The 15,241-nt window shown below is 46.1% G+C and overlaps 1 protein-coding gene across 1 annotated transcript in view; it reads left to right on the top strand.

The window, feature by feature from the left end:
• The window catches only part of plekhm3 (pleckstrin homology domain containing, family M, member 3), a 48,734-nt gene that overhangs the window by 24,103 nt on the left and 9,390 nt on the right, over positions 1-15,241 (top strand). Inside the window, exons 5-7 of the mRNA XM_024005847.2 lie at positions 4,495-4,640; positions 5,144-5,337; positions 14,301-14,364. Coding sequence (XP_023861615.1) covers positions 4,495-4,640; positions 5,144-5,337; positions 14,301-14,364 — 404 coding nt within the window. The remainder of the gene's footprint in view (positions 1-4,494; positions 4,641-5,143; positions 5,338-14,300; positions 14,365-15,241) is intronic.

The raw sequence follows: 15,241 nt of genomic DNA, 5'->3' as shown, positions 1-15,241 counted from the left end.
CAGTTGTGTTGTGACAAGGTAGGGGTGGTATACAGAGGATAGCCCTATTTGGTAAAAGACCAAGTCCATATTCAGCAAGAACAGCTGAAATAAGCAAAGAGAAACAACAGTCCATCYTTACTTTAAGACATGAAGGTCAGTCAATGCGGAACATTTCAAGAACTTTTAATGTTTCTTCAAGTGTAGTCGCAAAAACCATCAAGCACTATGATAAAACTGTCTTTCATGAGGACTGCCACAGGAATGGAAGACCCAGAGTAACCTCTGCCGCAAACATCCTTTCTGAATTTAATTATCTAGTTTTTCAAAAGTATCTGTAATCTGATTGGAATATTTTTGCTGGTAGCGTAATGGATTACAGTTACCGTTCTTTTTGTAATCCGTTACATCCCCAACCCTATCTATATTTGCCAATCTATAAAATAAGATTTTTGGTACAAAGCAGGTTTAAAGTATCTGTCCAGTGAACATCTCACTTTTAAGAGTTCATATTCTGTTAAATAATGTTGTTGACTCGTCCTATACTCATATTTGTGTCCATTTAAAAAATATATAGCTATTTCCTCATAGACCTTGATGTCATCTCCCTGAGGAAGATGAGTTGGCCAATCAGCGGTCTAGAGGAGAATGAGCTGGCCAATCAGTGGTCAACTTGCATGAATATCTTTAATGACCGTTATACAGCCACACCATTCCAACACAGAAAAGCAGATTTTTAACATTATTATTWTTTTTTTTTAAGAAATACTATTTCTACAAATACTACTTTTTAAAGAAATACTATAACTACTATTTCATATTGTTAGTAATTATAGGTAATATTTCATAGATATCTGGAATCACTGGGCAGTTACTTTTGCTAACCAGTCATGCAGGTCAGGACSCTACCATGAAAGGCCAGTGACCCTCCACCTGCGTGTTGTCTTTGTCCTTTTGTTTCATAAGAATTGTGCCACATGCATATGGGGCAAGTGATTGTTCACATCAAACCCATACTGAAACAGAATTTAATGAGAAATATTTATTCAGCTAATTGCACATGGGGAAACACATGGTTGTTTTTTTGTTGCCGATGTTCGTTTGAAGCCTGATTACCCCCCCCCACCCCCCCTAACACCACCTCTACCATTCTATAAGGGGCTGAATGTACCCCCAGGTTCTTCTCAAAGTTTGCTTGACCCCGGTCTTTCAGCCTGTGTGGATTCACAGGGTCCTCAGAGGAGAGGGCTTTGTAGGGAGGAGGACTGGAGTATCCAGAGGGACAACCAGGGAGAGGAGGTTGAGAAAAGAGAGATGCTTTGGGGTTGGGTGGGAATCTGTAGGTGGAAAGGGGTGTTAGGGGAAGAGGTGGGCGTTCACATCAAAAGATGGGCAGCGCATCCCCCACCCTCCCCCCACACACAAGCACTCTCACTCTCTCTCACATACAATTTTCTCCCTCACACACAAGTGTTCATCTGCCTGAATGAGACACATCAAAGCAGAGGCCTCTTGTCTTTGCCCCCTGTGCATGCACACATACACACACACACTGGTCAATGTCCCCTCAGCGGTGCGGTGGTGTAAAACGTCGGACAGTTGAAAGCGTGGCTGAGTAGGAACCCCTCTCTGAGGACGACAGAGCAGAATGACCCTCTCTAGCTGTGGGACTGGGACCTGAGGGGCCACAGTTTCATCATAGCAGCAGGTAGACCTGGGGTGCCTCAGTATTACAACAGTGGATTTCTCTCACGTTCCATCTCCTCCCATCACCTCTCCTCCCCTCAGTGTCAGACATTTTGAGGCGACACTGGAGGTTTTGGGGAATCCCTACAGTGGCCTCTCAAGTGGGAGCTTGAGATGGTGGGTCCATGGTTTTATTCCTCTTCTTTCCCACACTGGTGGGCATAGACAATCCTAGAGGGCATGTTGTTACCATGAGCACCACTGCTCTGCCCTCTGCACTCTACACTAGAAGGCTACTAGAATGTACCTAGCTGTGTTAGGGGGCTGTGGCTTTAGGGAGGACATAACCATGAAGTAAGCTCCCGTGTGGCTTAGTTGGTAGAGCATGGCCCTTGCAACACCAGGGTTGTTGGTTCGATTCCCATGGGGGACCAGTATGGAAAAGTATTAATMTATGCACTCATTACTGTAAGTTGCTATGTATATGAGCGTCTGCTATATGACTAAACTGTAAAAATGTAGATCAATATGCGTTTGTTTTTTTGTGTGAGGGTTTTTCTTGTTGTTGTTTTTTTACTGACAGTGACAGCAGACCCAGCGGCCGTTCCAGCTGTGGTTTGCTAGTGGCCAGCTCCTTCCCAGCAGTTACACAGCGTTTGGCCGCTGGCACTGACCATCCTCTCCTCTCTGCTGGACATTGCTCATGGAGGCCCTAACATCCATCACATACTCACTAAAATAAGCCACATCATCCACATCATTAGTATAGGATCTGTATTGCCAAGGCACAATCCAACACAACAAGTTACCGTCCAGATTTAAACATGCTGGATCCTATTTCAGAGAATCTAACTTATACAGAAGCCAAGGTGTAGTTCTGGAAACGACAATGTTAGTGAATGCTATCAATAATTTCCGAGAACACTTGGAGGAGCCCTTTTCAGAAAACCCCAATGGCTAAATCCAGCCCTAGTGAGTGAGTTGATGGGCATCAGAGCAGCAGCAGGCTGGTTTGTTTTCTGGGGGAGTGGATGGGATGTGTGTATTTATGGAGCGGAGTGGTTAGTGTGGGTTTGTGCTGCGCTCCTACACTGATTACAGGGCAGCCCCGACACACGACACCCCGCCGCATGGTCTGTGGTACACTCCACACTGCAGCCTCGTGTGTGTGTGTGTGTGTGTGTGTGTGTGTGTGTGTGTGTGTGTGTGTGCAGGGATGGATGGTAAAGAGGGAACTAGAGTTGAGGGGGGAAGACACCAACTCTGTCTTTTTATAGCTTGGGGTCCCTGCCCCAAAAACCTCAAGTTGACATTAGCTCCAGTGTGCCTGATTGGTGCGTGGCTAACTCCTTACCTCAGCCAGTGGCAGTGCAGCCCCTGTGTTTATGCCATATTGCCTTGGGTTTAGGAAGGCATAAGGAGGAGATGGGTTCTCTCTCCAAGAGAAACGGGCACACCACATCGGTCCCTGCTTAGTCATTTATCTGACTCATTGGGGCCTCTTATATTGCTTTGGGTTGTGTTCTTCACCGGCTTTCCCTCTGACTGAATCACAGTAGAAACTAATGGGCCTCAAAGTTTGTCCCCAGAGTTTGAGGTAATTAAGATGTTGGCTGGAGAGGCTATTGGGTTAATGTAGTGTTTGCGATCTGTAAGGTTTTTACATTGGTGTCCCTTATGTACACAGTGGTGAATGTTCAACCAATTACTCCCAAATTTATTTTACACCTGGACTAAAAAGCATGCTCATTGAAGAATCTCCATTACAAGTGCTCGGCCTAATGTCTGTCCAGGAATAGGCTTGAGCCACCGGCCCGATATGTTTTTATTTGAGACGCATTACCCTTTGGTTTCTCTCTGTAGTCATAGAAGGGCACTAGTGCTCTATCAGGTACTTCAACAACAACATCCCATAGAAAGCCTCCGCAGATAAAGCAGACAAAATCAGAGACTTGTATTATGTTCATTCTAAGTCTCTCAGGTCCTGATCTGCTGCTCTGATAGCTGGCATCGGTGTCCGGCTATGGAGACGGTGTTTTCCTCTCTGTCTTTTCCTCTCCTCTGTCTCTTTTCTTTCTTTCTCTCTATCCACGTCTGATCTCTTGCCCCTCTCTTGTCTCTGTGAAGTTAAGAGGAAGGCACCACGCTCCATCGAAAAAGAGCAAGAGCGTGCAAGTCTTTATCCATCTGATGTCCTTCCCCCTCTCCCTCCATTGCCTTCTCCCTCTTCTCTTGTTCCTTTCTTCCTCCGTGGCGRTCCCGGCCCTACCAGATCATCCTGGGGATAAGGGATACCTGCCGTTGCCCCGTTCACCTGTTTGGGTTCCAATCGTCACCCGTGGCGTGGGACCTGAGTATTTGGGGGAATGCAGACAGGAACAATAAAAGAGGGTTTTCAGAGGATAGCAGCACTACTAAAGAACCTCAATAGAAGCCTAGGATCTCTCTCTTTAGTGTTCATTAGACAGCAGAGCATTGAAGTCCCTTCTTGTTGTGACTGCAGGTAGGAGTGGGGGAACCTATTGATCTCTACCTCAGTCTCAACTGAGTTTGAGGGATTTACTGAACAGGTGATGTGGCTGCAGTTGAATGGTTCTTGTAGTTATAGATGTTTGTTTGCTTGGTTGAACGTGGTTAGTGTGGCAATTAAGAGGTGCCATAAACTGCTACATATTAACACTGTGTTTAAGGGCCCAGACCGACTGGGTCGCTCCTCTCTAATCATTAGCCGTAGCAAATGGGACTTTCAATCTCCTGACACACACACACACACACTCACACACACACACACACACCCTTATCCAGTATCTCCTCTCTATCTCTGTGCAGGGTGTCAGAAGCCAGTAGGGTTGTCGCGGGGCAAGGCCAAGGTGTGTTGCTACAGTGGCAGGTACTACTGCCAGAGCTGTCATCAAGACAACCTGTTCCTCATCCCTGCCCGCCTGCTGCACAACTGGGACACCAACAGACACAAGGTGAGAATCAATGGTGATAAATGCACACATTTCAGAAATATGTCCAGCTTATTGAGATACACTCTAAAATGCACTTGGGAACGTTCCCTAGTTACACACATGCTTATCTTAAATTGGGTCGACCCATGGATGTGGGTTTGGGTGCCACCATACAGTATAGAGATTGCTGCCAGGTTACATTTTCCCTCCAAACTACCCCATGTGGTCCCACAATCCTCACACACACACACCATATCATCACACACACCACACACACACATCAAGAAAACACACACAAGCACACACACACCACACACACACACACACACTACACACACACACCACACACACACACACACACACACACACACACACACACACCAAGCACACACAACATAATACGATAATCGACATACAATACATACATACATACATACACATATGTATACACAGTCACAACCCCACATCCCTATGCGTTCTCCACCACTCAGCCCTCCCATCCCTCCCCTGTGTGTCCTGTCCAGGTGTCCAAGCAGGCCAAGGAGTTCCTGGAGTTTGTGTATGAGGAACCCCTGCTGGACGTGCAGCAGCTGAACCCGTGTCTGTATGAACACTGTGAGGGCCTGGCTGCAGTACTGCGCCTGAGACAGCAGCTCCAGTCCCTTAGAGCATACCTGTTCAGCTGCCGCGCTGCCGTGGCCGAGGACCTCCGTAGAAGGTGAGAGCGGGGCAATTTCCAAACGGTAGTAGACCCAGTTCCTCCTCAGAGCATACCTGTTCAGCTGCTGCCCTGCTGTGGCCGAGGGGGGCTTTGAAGGCGAGGGGCATGGGGAGAGGGGAGGAGTTAAAGAATGATTCATCAAGGCCTTGATTGTTCATTGAGTCAGGTGTATGAGCACTGAACTGAAACTCCATGACCATCTTTAGTGACTACAGATATAAAGAGTTGTGAATGGGCAAGATGTTGGGGGGCCACGACAGTGAAGGGTGATGTGAAGGAGGAAGAGAGAGAATGGTGTGTAATGAGACTGCAAGCATCAAAGTAGGATTTCATAAAACACAGGAATATAGTGAAGAAGTTTGGAATGGTAATTGTATGTCTGATGTCCATTGAAAGACCCTTTGTTGACTTGATTCCTAGCCCATGTTGAGTATGACTGTATGTAGGCCTTAAGGCCCCTACATGCTCTCTCTGTATGATGGGAATGAGGGGATTGTGTTTATGTGAGGGGGTCCAGACTAAAAGGCCTGTCTCTGGGGTGATGGATGCTCACTGCCCTGGATGGGGTCACTCCCATGGACTACAGACACTCTTCGTACCCCCTCCCCACACTATACTCTTGTACTCGCACTTTGTGAAGTACACTCAACACATCTCTAAAGAACTGGTTAGTAAGCTTCTCATTTTGTCCAGGTTAGTCACATTGTTTTTAAAGACAGTCCTGGTCCATATACTTGTGTCTAAAACATGTCCTTCTTTATGTGCTTTTGAGAGTCTGACTGGCAGGTTTATGTCCTCTGTCTACAGTGAGTGTGTAGGTCGATGTAGACTGCAGACATCTCAGGTTCACCTGTCCTTTTGATGTCTGTCTCTGCTGTGCTGAGGTCTGTTTGAAGTAACCTACTGACAGAAACCAACAGAGAGGGTGGGGCTCTGAGACCCTCCTACTCCTCCACACCCACCCTGGGCCCTCAGAGCCATCCCATCTGGCTGTCGGAAAGAGGGTGTAACTTCATCTAGCTGTGATGTTTACGGCAATGGTGGCGACCCCGGAACGATGCTCGCTCACCGAGGCCCATGTTTACCGCTACACCATTAGCCCACAGCGGCTAATGCCCCACACTTCAAAACACTACAGGATTAATGAGGCCGGAGGCGCTAAAACCTTCCCCCGGCCATCCATCGGCCCTCCATAGGCCTACCATGGCCCTGAACAGGGCTAAAGGGCTAGGGAGCTCGGAGGAAGCCTGCCCTGTGTTTATACTCAACCCCTGGGAGATGGGAGAGAGCTGTCACGGCCCACACTGCCTGCGCTGATCTAACGCACACCTCTGAACCCCACGGGTACCCCACTAACACAGACACACAGAAACGCTGCAGACGCTCAGACACACAGAAACGCTGCACGTGTGTGGATAGTCTGCACACATACATATGAACACACAGGCATGCACCATACTGTTTACAGACATCGTTCATAGTTCACGCTAAGTGTACAATACTTTATCTCCTATTCACATAAGCCGAAGTCATAACCTCCATTAAACAGTGAACCTGTTGTAATCAATATATAATAGTTGTAGTCTTATCAAACCACACACTGACTGACTGGTTGTGATCTTACCCCAGCAGGGTGTGCTGGTCGGTTACTGGCAGAGCCAGCGCTGATACCCACAGGAAGAGTCAACACTGCAGAATCAACACTGTGTGTGTGTGCGTGCGTGTGTGCGTGCGTTCAAATAAAATGTTATTGGTCACATTGTTAGCAGATGTTAATGCGAAATGCTTATGCTTCTAGTTTCGACAGTGCAGTAATATCTAACAAGTAATCTAACAATTCCCCAACAATTACCTAATACACACAAATCTAAAGGGGTGAATGAGAATATGTACATATAAGTATATGGATGAGCGAGATGGCCGAGCGGCATAGGCAAGGTGCAATAGATGGTATAAAATACAGTATATACATGTGATATGAGTAATGTAAGATATGTAAACATTATTAAAGTAGCATTATTTAAAGTGCCATTGTTTAAAGTGACTAGTGATCCATTTATTAAAGTGTCCAGTGATTGTGTCTCAATGTAGGCAGCAGCCTCTCTGAGTTAGTGATTGCTGTATTGCAGTCTGATGGCCTTGAGATAGAAGCTGTTTTTCAGTCTCTCGGTCCCAGCTTTGATGCACRTGTACTGACCTCGCCTTCTGGATGGTAGCGGTGTGAACAGGCAGTGGCTCGGGTGGTTGTTGTCCTTGATGATCTTTTTGGCCTTCCTGACATCGGGTGCTGTAGGTGTCATGGAGGGCAGGTAGTTTACCCCCGGTGATGCGTGGTGCAGACCGCACCACCCTCTGGAGAGCCTTGCCGTTGAGGGCGGTGCAGTTGCCATACCAGGCTGTGATACAGCCCGACAGGATGCTCTCGATTGTGCATCTGTAAAGGTTTGTCAGGGTTTTGGGTGACATGCCAAATTTCTTCAGCCTCCTGAGGTTGAAGAGGCGCAGGTGGGCCTTCTTTACCACACTGTCTGTGTTGGTGGACCACACTCCGAGTGCCCTCACCTCCTCCCTGTAGGCTGTCTCGTCGTTGTTGGTATTCAAGCCCGCTACTGTTGTGTCATCTGCAAACTTAATGATTGAGTTGGAGGCGTGCATGGCCACGCAGTCATGGGTGAACAGGGAGTACAGGAGGGGGCTGAGTACGCACCTTTGTTGGGGCCCCAGTGTTGAGGGTCAGCGAAGTGGAGATGTTGTTTCCTACCTTCACCACCTGGGGGCGGCCCGTCAAAGTCCAGGACCCAATTGACAGGGCGGGGTTGAGACCCAGGGCTCCAGCTTAATGATGAGCTTGGAAGGCACTATGGTGTTGAATGCTGAGCTGTAGTCAATGAACAGCGTTCTTACATAGGTATTCCTTTTGTCCAGATTGTGCAGTGTGATGGCGATTGCGTCGTCTGTGGACCTGTTGGGGTGGTATGCAAACTGAAGTGGGTCTAGGGTGGTCGGTAAGGTGGAGGTGATATGATCCTTGACTAGTCTCTCAAAGCACTTCATGATAACAGAAGTGAGTGCTACGGGGCAGGAGTCATTTAGTTCAGTTATCTTTGCCTTTTTGGGTACAGGAACAATGGTAGCCATCTTGAAGCATGTGAGGACAACAGACTGGGATAGGGAGCGATTGAATATGTCCGTAAACACACCAGCCAGCTGGTCTGCGCATGCTCTGAGTACGCGGCTAGGGATGCCATCTGGGCCAGCAGTTTGTCTGAAAGCGTGACGTCGGTGTCCGTGACGTGGCTGGTTTTCTTTTTGTAGTCCGTGATTTCCTGTAGACCCTGCCACATACGTCTCATGTCTGAGCCATTAAATTGCGACTCCACCTTGTCCCTGTACCGGCATTTCGCTTGTTTGATTGCCTTGCGGAGGGAAACACTGTTTATATTCATCCATATTCCCAGACCTCTTTCCATGGTTAAATGCYGTGGTTTGCGTTTTCAGTTCAGGGGAGGGCTTTGTATGCATCGCGGAAGTTAGAGTTGCAGTGGTCGAGTGTACTACTCCTGCGRGTAGTGCAATCAATATGCTGATAGAATTTAGGTAGCCTTGTTCTCAAATTTGCTTTGTTAAAATCCCCAGCTACAATAAATGCAGTCTCGGGATATATGGTTTCCAGTTTACATAGAGTCCAGTGAAGTTCCTTGAGAGCCGTCTTGGTGTCTACTTGTGGGGGAATGTACACAGCTGTGACGATAACTGAGGAGAATGCTCTTGGTAGGTAAAATGGCCGGCATTTGATTGGAAGGAATTCTAGGTTGGGTGAGCAGAAGGACTTSAGTTCCTGTATGTTGTTAMGATTACACCATGAGTCGTTAATCATGAAGCATACACKCCCGCCCTTCCTCTTCCCAGAGAGTTGTTTATCTCTGTCGGCGCGATGCATAGAGAAGCCCGGTGGCTGAACCGATTCCGACAACATATCCCGAGAGAGCCATGTTTCCGTGTTTCCGAATGTTACAATCTCTGATGTCTCTCTGGAAGGCAACCCTTGCTCGAAATTTGTCTACCTTGTTGTCAAGAGACTGGACATTGGCGAGTAGTATACTCGGGAGCAGTGGGCGATGTGCACGTCTACGGAGCCTGACCAGGAAGCCGCTCCATCTGCCCCTTCTGCGGCGCCGTTGTTTTGGGTCGGCTGGGATTAGATCCATTGTCCCGGGTGGTGGTCCGAACAGAGGATTTGCTTCGGGAAAGTCGTATTCCTGGTCATAATGTTGGTAAGTTGACGTTGCTCTTATATCCAATAGTTCTTCCCAGCTATATGTAATAAGACTTAAGATTTCCTGAGGTAACAATGTAAGAAATAATACATAAAAAAAAAAAAATACCTCATAGTTTCCTAAGAACTCGAAGTGAGGCAACCATCTCTGTCGGCGCCATCGTGTGTGTGTGTGTGACAGACGTGATACAGTCCCGTCGAGGTGCTAAGTCACCACTGATAAGTGTCCTCCTAGCTGGCTCTGCTCTGTTTGCTAGCCAGGCCTGTATCTGGGGGTTACCACCACTGCAAACACTTGACCAACGAGAGGAAAGGAGAAAAGGAGATTACTGTCCAGCCCTTGTGGACTGGCACGCAGGCAGGCCGGCCCCTGTCCAGCCCTTGTGGACTGGCACGCAGGCAGGCCGGCCCCTGAGAAAATGACAATCACACAAACCAGGGGATTTAACAGGGATTGACACGGCAGACTGGGTGGCTACTGGATGTCTCTATTGGAGGCTTAAACACTCAGGTTAGATATCACAGTTATGATGCCTTTTTTTAAACCACTTGTTCCTTCTCCAGTGATTTGTTGTTTTGGGAAGGAGTTCTCCGGGGGTATGTTCTTTACAATGTAGAACGGAAGTGAGTGAAGATGAAGATCCATAGTGGGTTTTCATGTCATATGGCCAAAACATATTTTGTAGCAATCAGGGTGAGAGGCAGGTAGTCTCCCCTAAATATGTCTGTCAGTAGACATACACCCTATGCTCCTGCTTCCTTGAACATAACACTGATATCCTCCAATTAAAGCTGGTGCTGTCCCTCTGATGAACCCTGTACTGTAGCAGTTACATTAGTCAGTTATGGCATGGACTGTACATTCCCTAGCTGTGTGTCTGGTATGTATGTATGCTCTATGTTGTTCTGACTCTGGTTGCGTTCCATATGCTACCCTATTCTCTATGAAGTGCACTACTGTTGTCCAGGGCCCATAGGGCTCTGATCAAAAGTAATGCACTATGCAGGGAATAGGGTGACGTTTAGGACGAAGCCTCTGACTGCTGGCTTCACTCTCTCAGTAGGGGCTAGTCTCTCTGACAGTCCCCCCAACTCTCTGTCTATCTCTTACTGACTGGAAAGCTACACACACACCTCCCTGGCTATCGCTTAACTGTAAAGCTTCCCACAAACACATGAAAAGGGAATTCATCCTCAGCTAAACAAATTGCCCGCCCTCTGAGCCTGTGTGTGTGTCAGGTTAGTGCTGTAATGAAGCCTGGCTAATGAGGCCTGAGGCTGATGTGTGAATGGGGCTTTGCTCTCTCTGACTGGACCTTTGCCATGCCTCCTCTCACAATGACCACATAAAGTCTGCCTGTCTGTGGGCATACACGCACACGCTCTGCCTCTATATCTGAGCAAACTCATACATGCTTGATCACACACTCTCTGTCTCTCTCTCTCTGTCTCTCTCTCTCTGTCTCTCTCTCTGTGTCTCTCTCTGTCTCACTCTCTGTCTCTCTCTCACTCTCTGTCTCTCTCTCTCTCTGTCTCTCTGTAGAATACTGATGTACACACACATTCCACATAATTTATATAGATATTGCAACCCTCTTCAGATTAAGGCGTGCCATAGAACCTGCATAGAGCTGTGTATGTGTGTGCCTCTCTCCACTCTCAGGAGTCACATTAGAGTTGTGTGTGTGTCTCTTTTCACATTGTGACTAGTGCAGAGAGTGAGTGCACCCAAATTGTCCATGTGATCCCATATCTCCGCCTCTCTCTCTCTCTCTCTCTCTCTCTCTCTCTCTCTCTCTCTCTCTCTCTCTCTCTCTCTCTCTCTTCTCTCTCTCTCTCTCTCTCTCTCTCTCTCTCTCTCTCTCTCTCGCTCTCTCTGTGTGTGTCACTTTGTGGATTCTCGAGCTGTAATGTGAGCTAGCGTGGGCGTGTGTGTGTGAATTAGTGTGTGTATGTTTGTCTGTGTGTATGTGAGTATGTATGCTAACGTTTGTATGTATGTAGTTCAGGCAGATGAGCGTAGAGAGGGCTGTAATAGCGAGACAGGCAGGATGAAGAGAGCATTGAGGGTACCCCGCTTCACCCCGTAATAGAGGCAGAGGGATTTTAAACCCCTATACCCCAGCCTCCACTGCCACCCCAACCCAGCTCCCACTCTATTGAATTGACCCCCATTTTCAGGGCAATTTGGKCACTCGTTGCCACAGTTACACAGGCCCGATCATGGCGTGTGTGTGAGAGACGTGACTCATGGTGTGCATTCTGTTATCGTCCTAAATTAATCTGAACATGAAAGCAGAATCTCCTTTCTGTCATGTATGATACTGTCATGTTGATGTATAAATATACTTTCATGTTTAATATGCTGTATGTAATACTGTAATTAAAAATAATAATAATTTCACCTTTATTTAACCAGGTAGGCCAGTTGAGAACAAGTTCTCATTTACAACCACGACCTGGCCAAGATAAAGCAAAGCAGTGTGACAAAAACAATAACACAGAGTTACACATGGGATAAACAAAKGTGCAGTCAATAACACAATAGAAGAATCTGTATACAGTGTGTGCAAATGAAGTAAGTAATTACAATTTAGCAATTTACACGAGTGATATATGTGCAGATAAGGATGTGCAATTAGAAATACTAGTGTGCAAAAGAGCAGAAAAACAAATATGGGGATGAGGTAGGTAGTTGGTTGGATGGGCTATTTACAGATGGGCTGTGTACAGCTGCAGCGATCGGTAAGCTGCTCTGACAGCTGACGCTTAAAGTTAGTGAGGGAGATATAAGTCTCCAACTTCAGTGATTTTTGCAATTCGTTCCAGTCATTGGCAGCAGAGAACTGGAAGGAAAGGCGGCCAAAGGAGGTGTTGGCTTTGGGGATGACCAGTGAAATATACCTGTTGGAGCGTGTGCTACGGGTGGGTGTTGCTATGGTGACCAATGAGCTGAGATAAGGCGGAGCTTTACCTAGCAAAGACTTATAGATMACCTGGAGCCAGTGGGTTTGGCGACGAATATGTAGCGAGGACCAGCCAACYAGAGAGCATACAGGTCGCAGTGGTGGGTAGTATATGGGGCTTTGGTGACAAAACAGATGGCACTGTGAAAGACTGCATACAATTTGCTGAGTAGAGTGTTGGAGGCTATTTTGTAAATGACATCACCGAAATCAAAGATCGGTAGGATAGTCAGTTTTACAAGGTTATGTTTGGCAGCATGACTGAAGGAGGCTTTGTTACGAAATAGGAAGCCGATTCTAGATTTAACTCTGGATTGGAGATGCTTAATGTGAGTCTGGAAGGAGAGTTTACAGTCTAACCAGACACCCAGGTATTTATAGTTGTCCACATATTCTAAGTCAGAACTATCCAGAGTAGTGATGCTAGTCGGGCGGGCGGGTGCGGGCAACGATCGGTTGAAAGCATGCATTTGGTTTTACTAGCATTTAAGAGCAGTTGGAAGCAACGGAAGGAGTGTTGTATGACGTTGAAGCTCGTTTGGAGGTTTGTTAACACAGTGTCCAAAGAAGGGCCAGATGTATACAGAATGGTGTCGTCTGCGTAGAGGTGGATCAAAGAATCACCCGCAGCAAGAGCGACATCATTGATATATACAGAGAAAAGAGTCGGCCCGAGAATTGAACCCTGTGGCATCCCCATAGAGACTGCCAGAGGTCCGGACAACAGGCCCTCCGATTTGACCGGCTGAACTCTATCTGAGAAGTAGTTAGTGAACCAGACGAGTCAGTCWTTAGAGAAACCAAYGCTGTTGAGTCTGCCGATAAGAGTACGGTGATTGACAGAGTCAAAAGCCTTAGCCAGGTCAATGAAGACTGCTGCACAGTACTGTCTTTTATCGATGGCGGTTATGATATTGTTTAGGACCTTTTAATGTATGATATACCATTAAACGGTGTTATACATTTACATACGTGTACTTTGAAGTTACCGGTCAGTTTATTTCAAGTAAAACATGAAAATATATGCACGCACTGCTGTAAAGTGTCTGTCAAATGGTATGTATTATTATATATTATGAAAGGATATAAGTCATGGTTCTAAGAAAATATTCCAATATTTGAATACATACGGTAAAAAAGTCAATCTAACTCGACCAAAACAATGGAAATGCCATGGAAATGCATAGGGGAAAGATCTGCYGGGAAAGATTCCGAATATCCTCATTGCCCCCCAGCAAAATTAGCCTACATTTTGGCTATTATTTATTTGTATTTCACACTATGTTGAGGTAAAAATCTGAGTATAATGCTTGTATGGATGTTAACCCCAACACATGTTCATGTCACCTTAACCAATCAACTGCATTACAGTTCAAAATGTCTTTAACTACCACCACCAATTTTTTATGCTAGCWATGCTACCAGCTTATACGAACGGGAGTTAGCATTTAGCTGTCACTTCTTCTAAACCTTAAAAAGGACATTTCTAAATGTTATGCAGGGAAAACAGCGAAATAGATACACATCGGACTTTAGTAACCACATTGTGGGCCTGTTACTTATACCAATCATTACGGATTTGACAAATATCTGCTTTGTTAGATCAGATTTGTTAAATATGCACCAATCCAACGTCCTCCGTCTATTCCCCAGTCTGCTTTCCATTGACCTCTTTACTGCATCTATGCATTAGTGTAATGCTCTCTCTCTCCCCATAGGATCTTCCCCAGAGAATACCTACTGCAACACATCCACCTGTACTCACTGGCTGACCTGCAGCAGGTAAGACACACAGGCTGCTTTTAGGCCATGTCTACACTTGATAGTTGATGCAGCTTTTGTATTCTGATCATTGAGTTCTGATCATGCAGCTTTAGCTCTGATCATTGAGTTCTGATCATGGAATTTCGAATATGTCATGCTTCTACACTAGGGATCATCAACTAGATTTTTTTTCTTGAGGGGATGGTCAGTGAGCCGGAATATAATTACAAATCATTTGTAGACTGCAAATTGACTGCAAGAAGCACAAACGGATATAATATTTGACTAAAACATAATCATTTCAAACCTTACTTACATTTGTTTACAATCACGTGTCTCTATTATGCGTGGGAATACTTGGGAGCAGAATTCCACAATTAAAATCACTTGGAGCTGATTTCCTGGTGTTTTTACAGTCTCATGTTTTTTTATTACATTTTCTTAAACTTTGGGGGACAAATAAAACCACCGGTGGGACAAATTCGACACGAGGGCCACCAGTAGGGGAACCCTGGTCTACACCTACATTTTAAATATGTCTACCGTGTCCACATTGTGTCCGGATTCCCTTATCCCACACTATATTCAAATGCCTGTATGCATTCTGAAAACGGTGGAAAAGGCTAAATCTGATAACACAACAACAACTTGATGGCAGTAGCCAACTACTGTAGCTAACTAGTCAGCTAACCTCTCTAACTAGCCAGCAAGCTAGCTAGCAAAGCTAAAGGGATTGCAAATAGGTTAGCATTTATGAAGCCAGCAAACACATTCCTCATACGCTAGGAATGCATTTCCTCCAACGTTTAAAAAGATACTTTGGGATTTTAACTTGATCTACTTCCCCCAGTCAGGTGAATTTTTAGGTCTCTGTGTCCAGTATGAAGGAAGTTCG

Source organism: Salvelinus sp. IW2-2015, linkage group LG2, assembly GCF_002910315.2.
Source record: "Salvelinus sp. IW2-2015 linkage group LG2, ASM291031v2, whole genome shotgun sequence".
Lineage (NCBI taxonomy): Eukaryota > Metazoa > Chordata > Actinopteri > Salmoniformes > Salmonidae > Salvelinus > Salvelinus sp. IW2-2015.
This window is presented reverse-complemented; position numbering and strand designations above follow the sequence as displayed.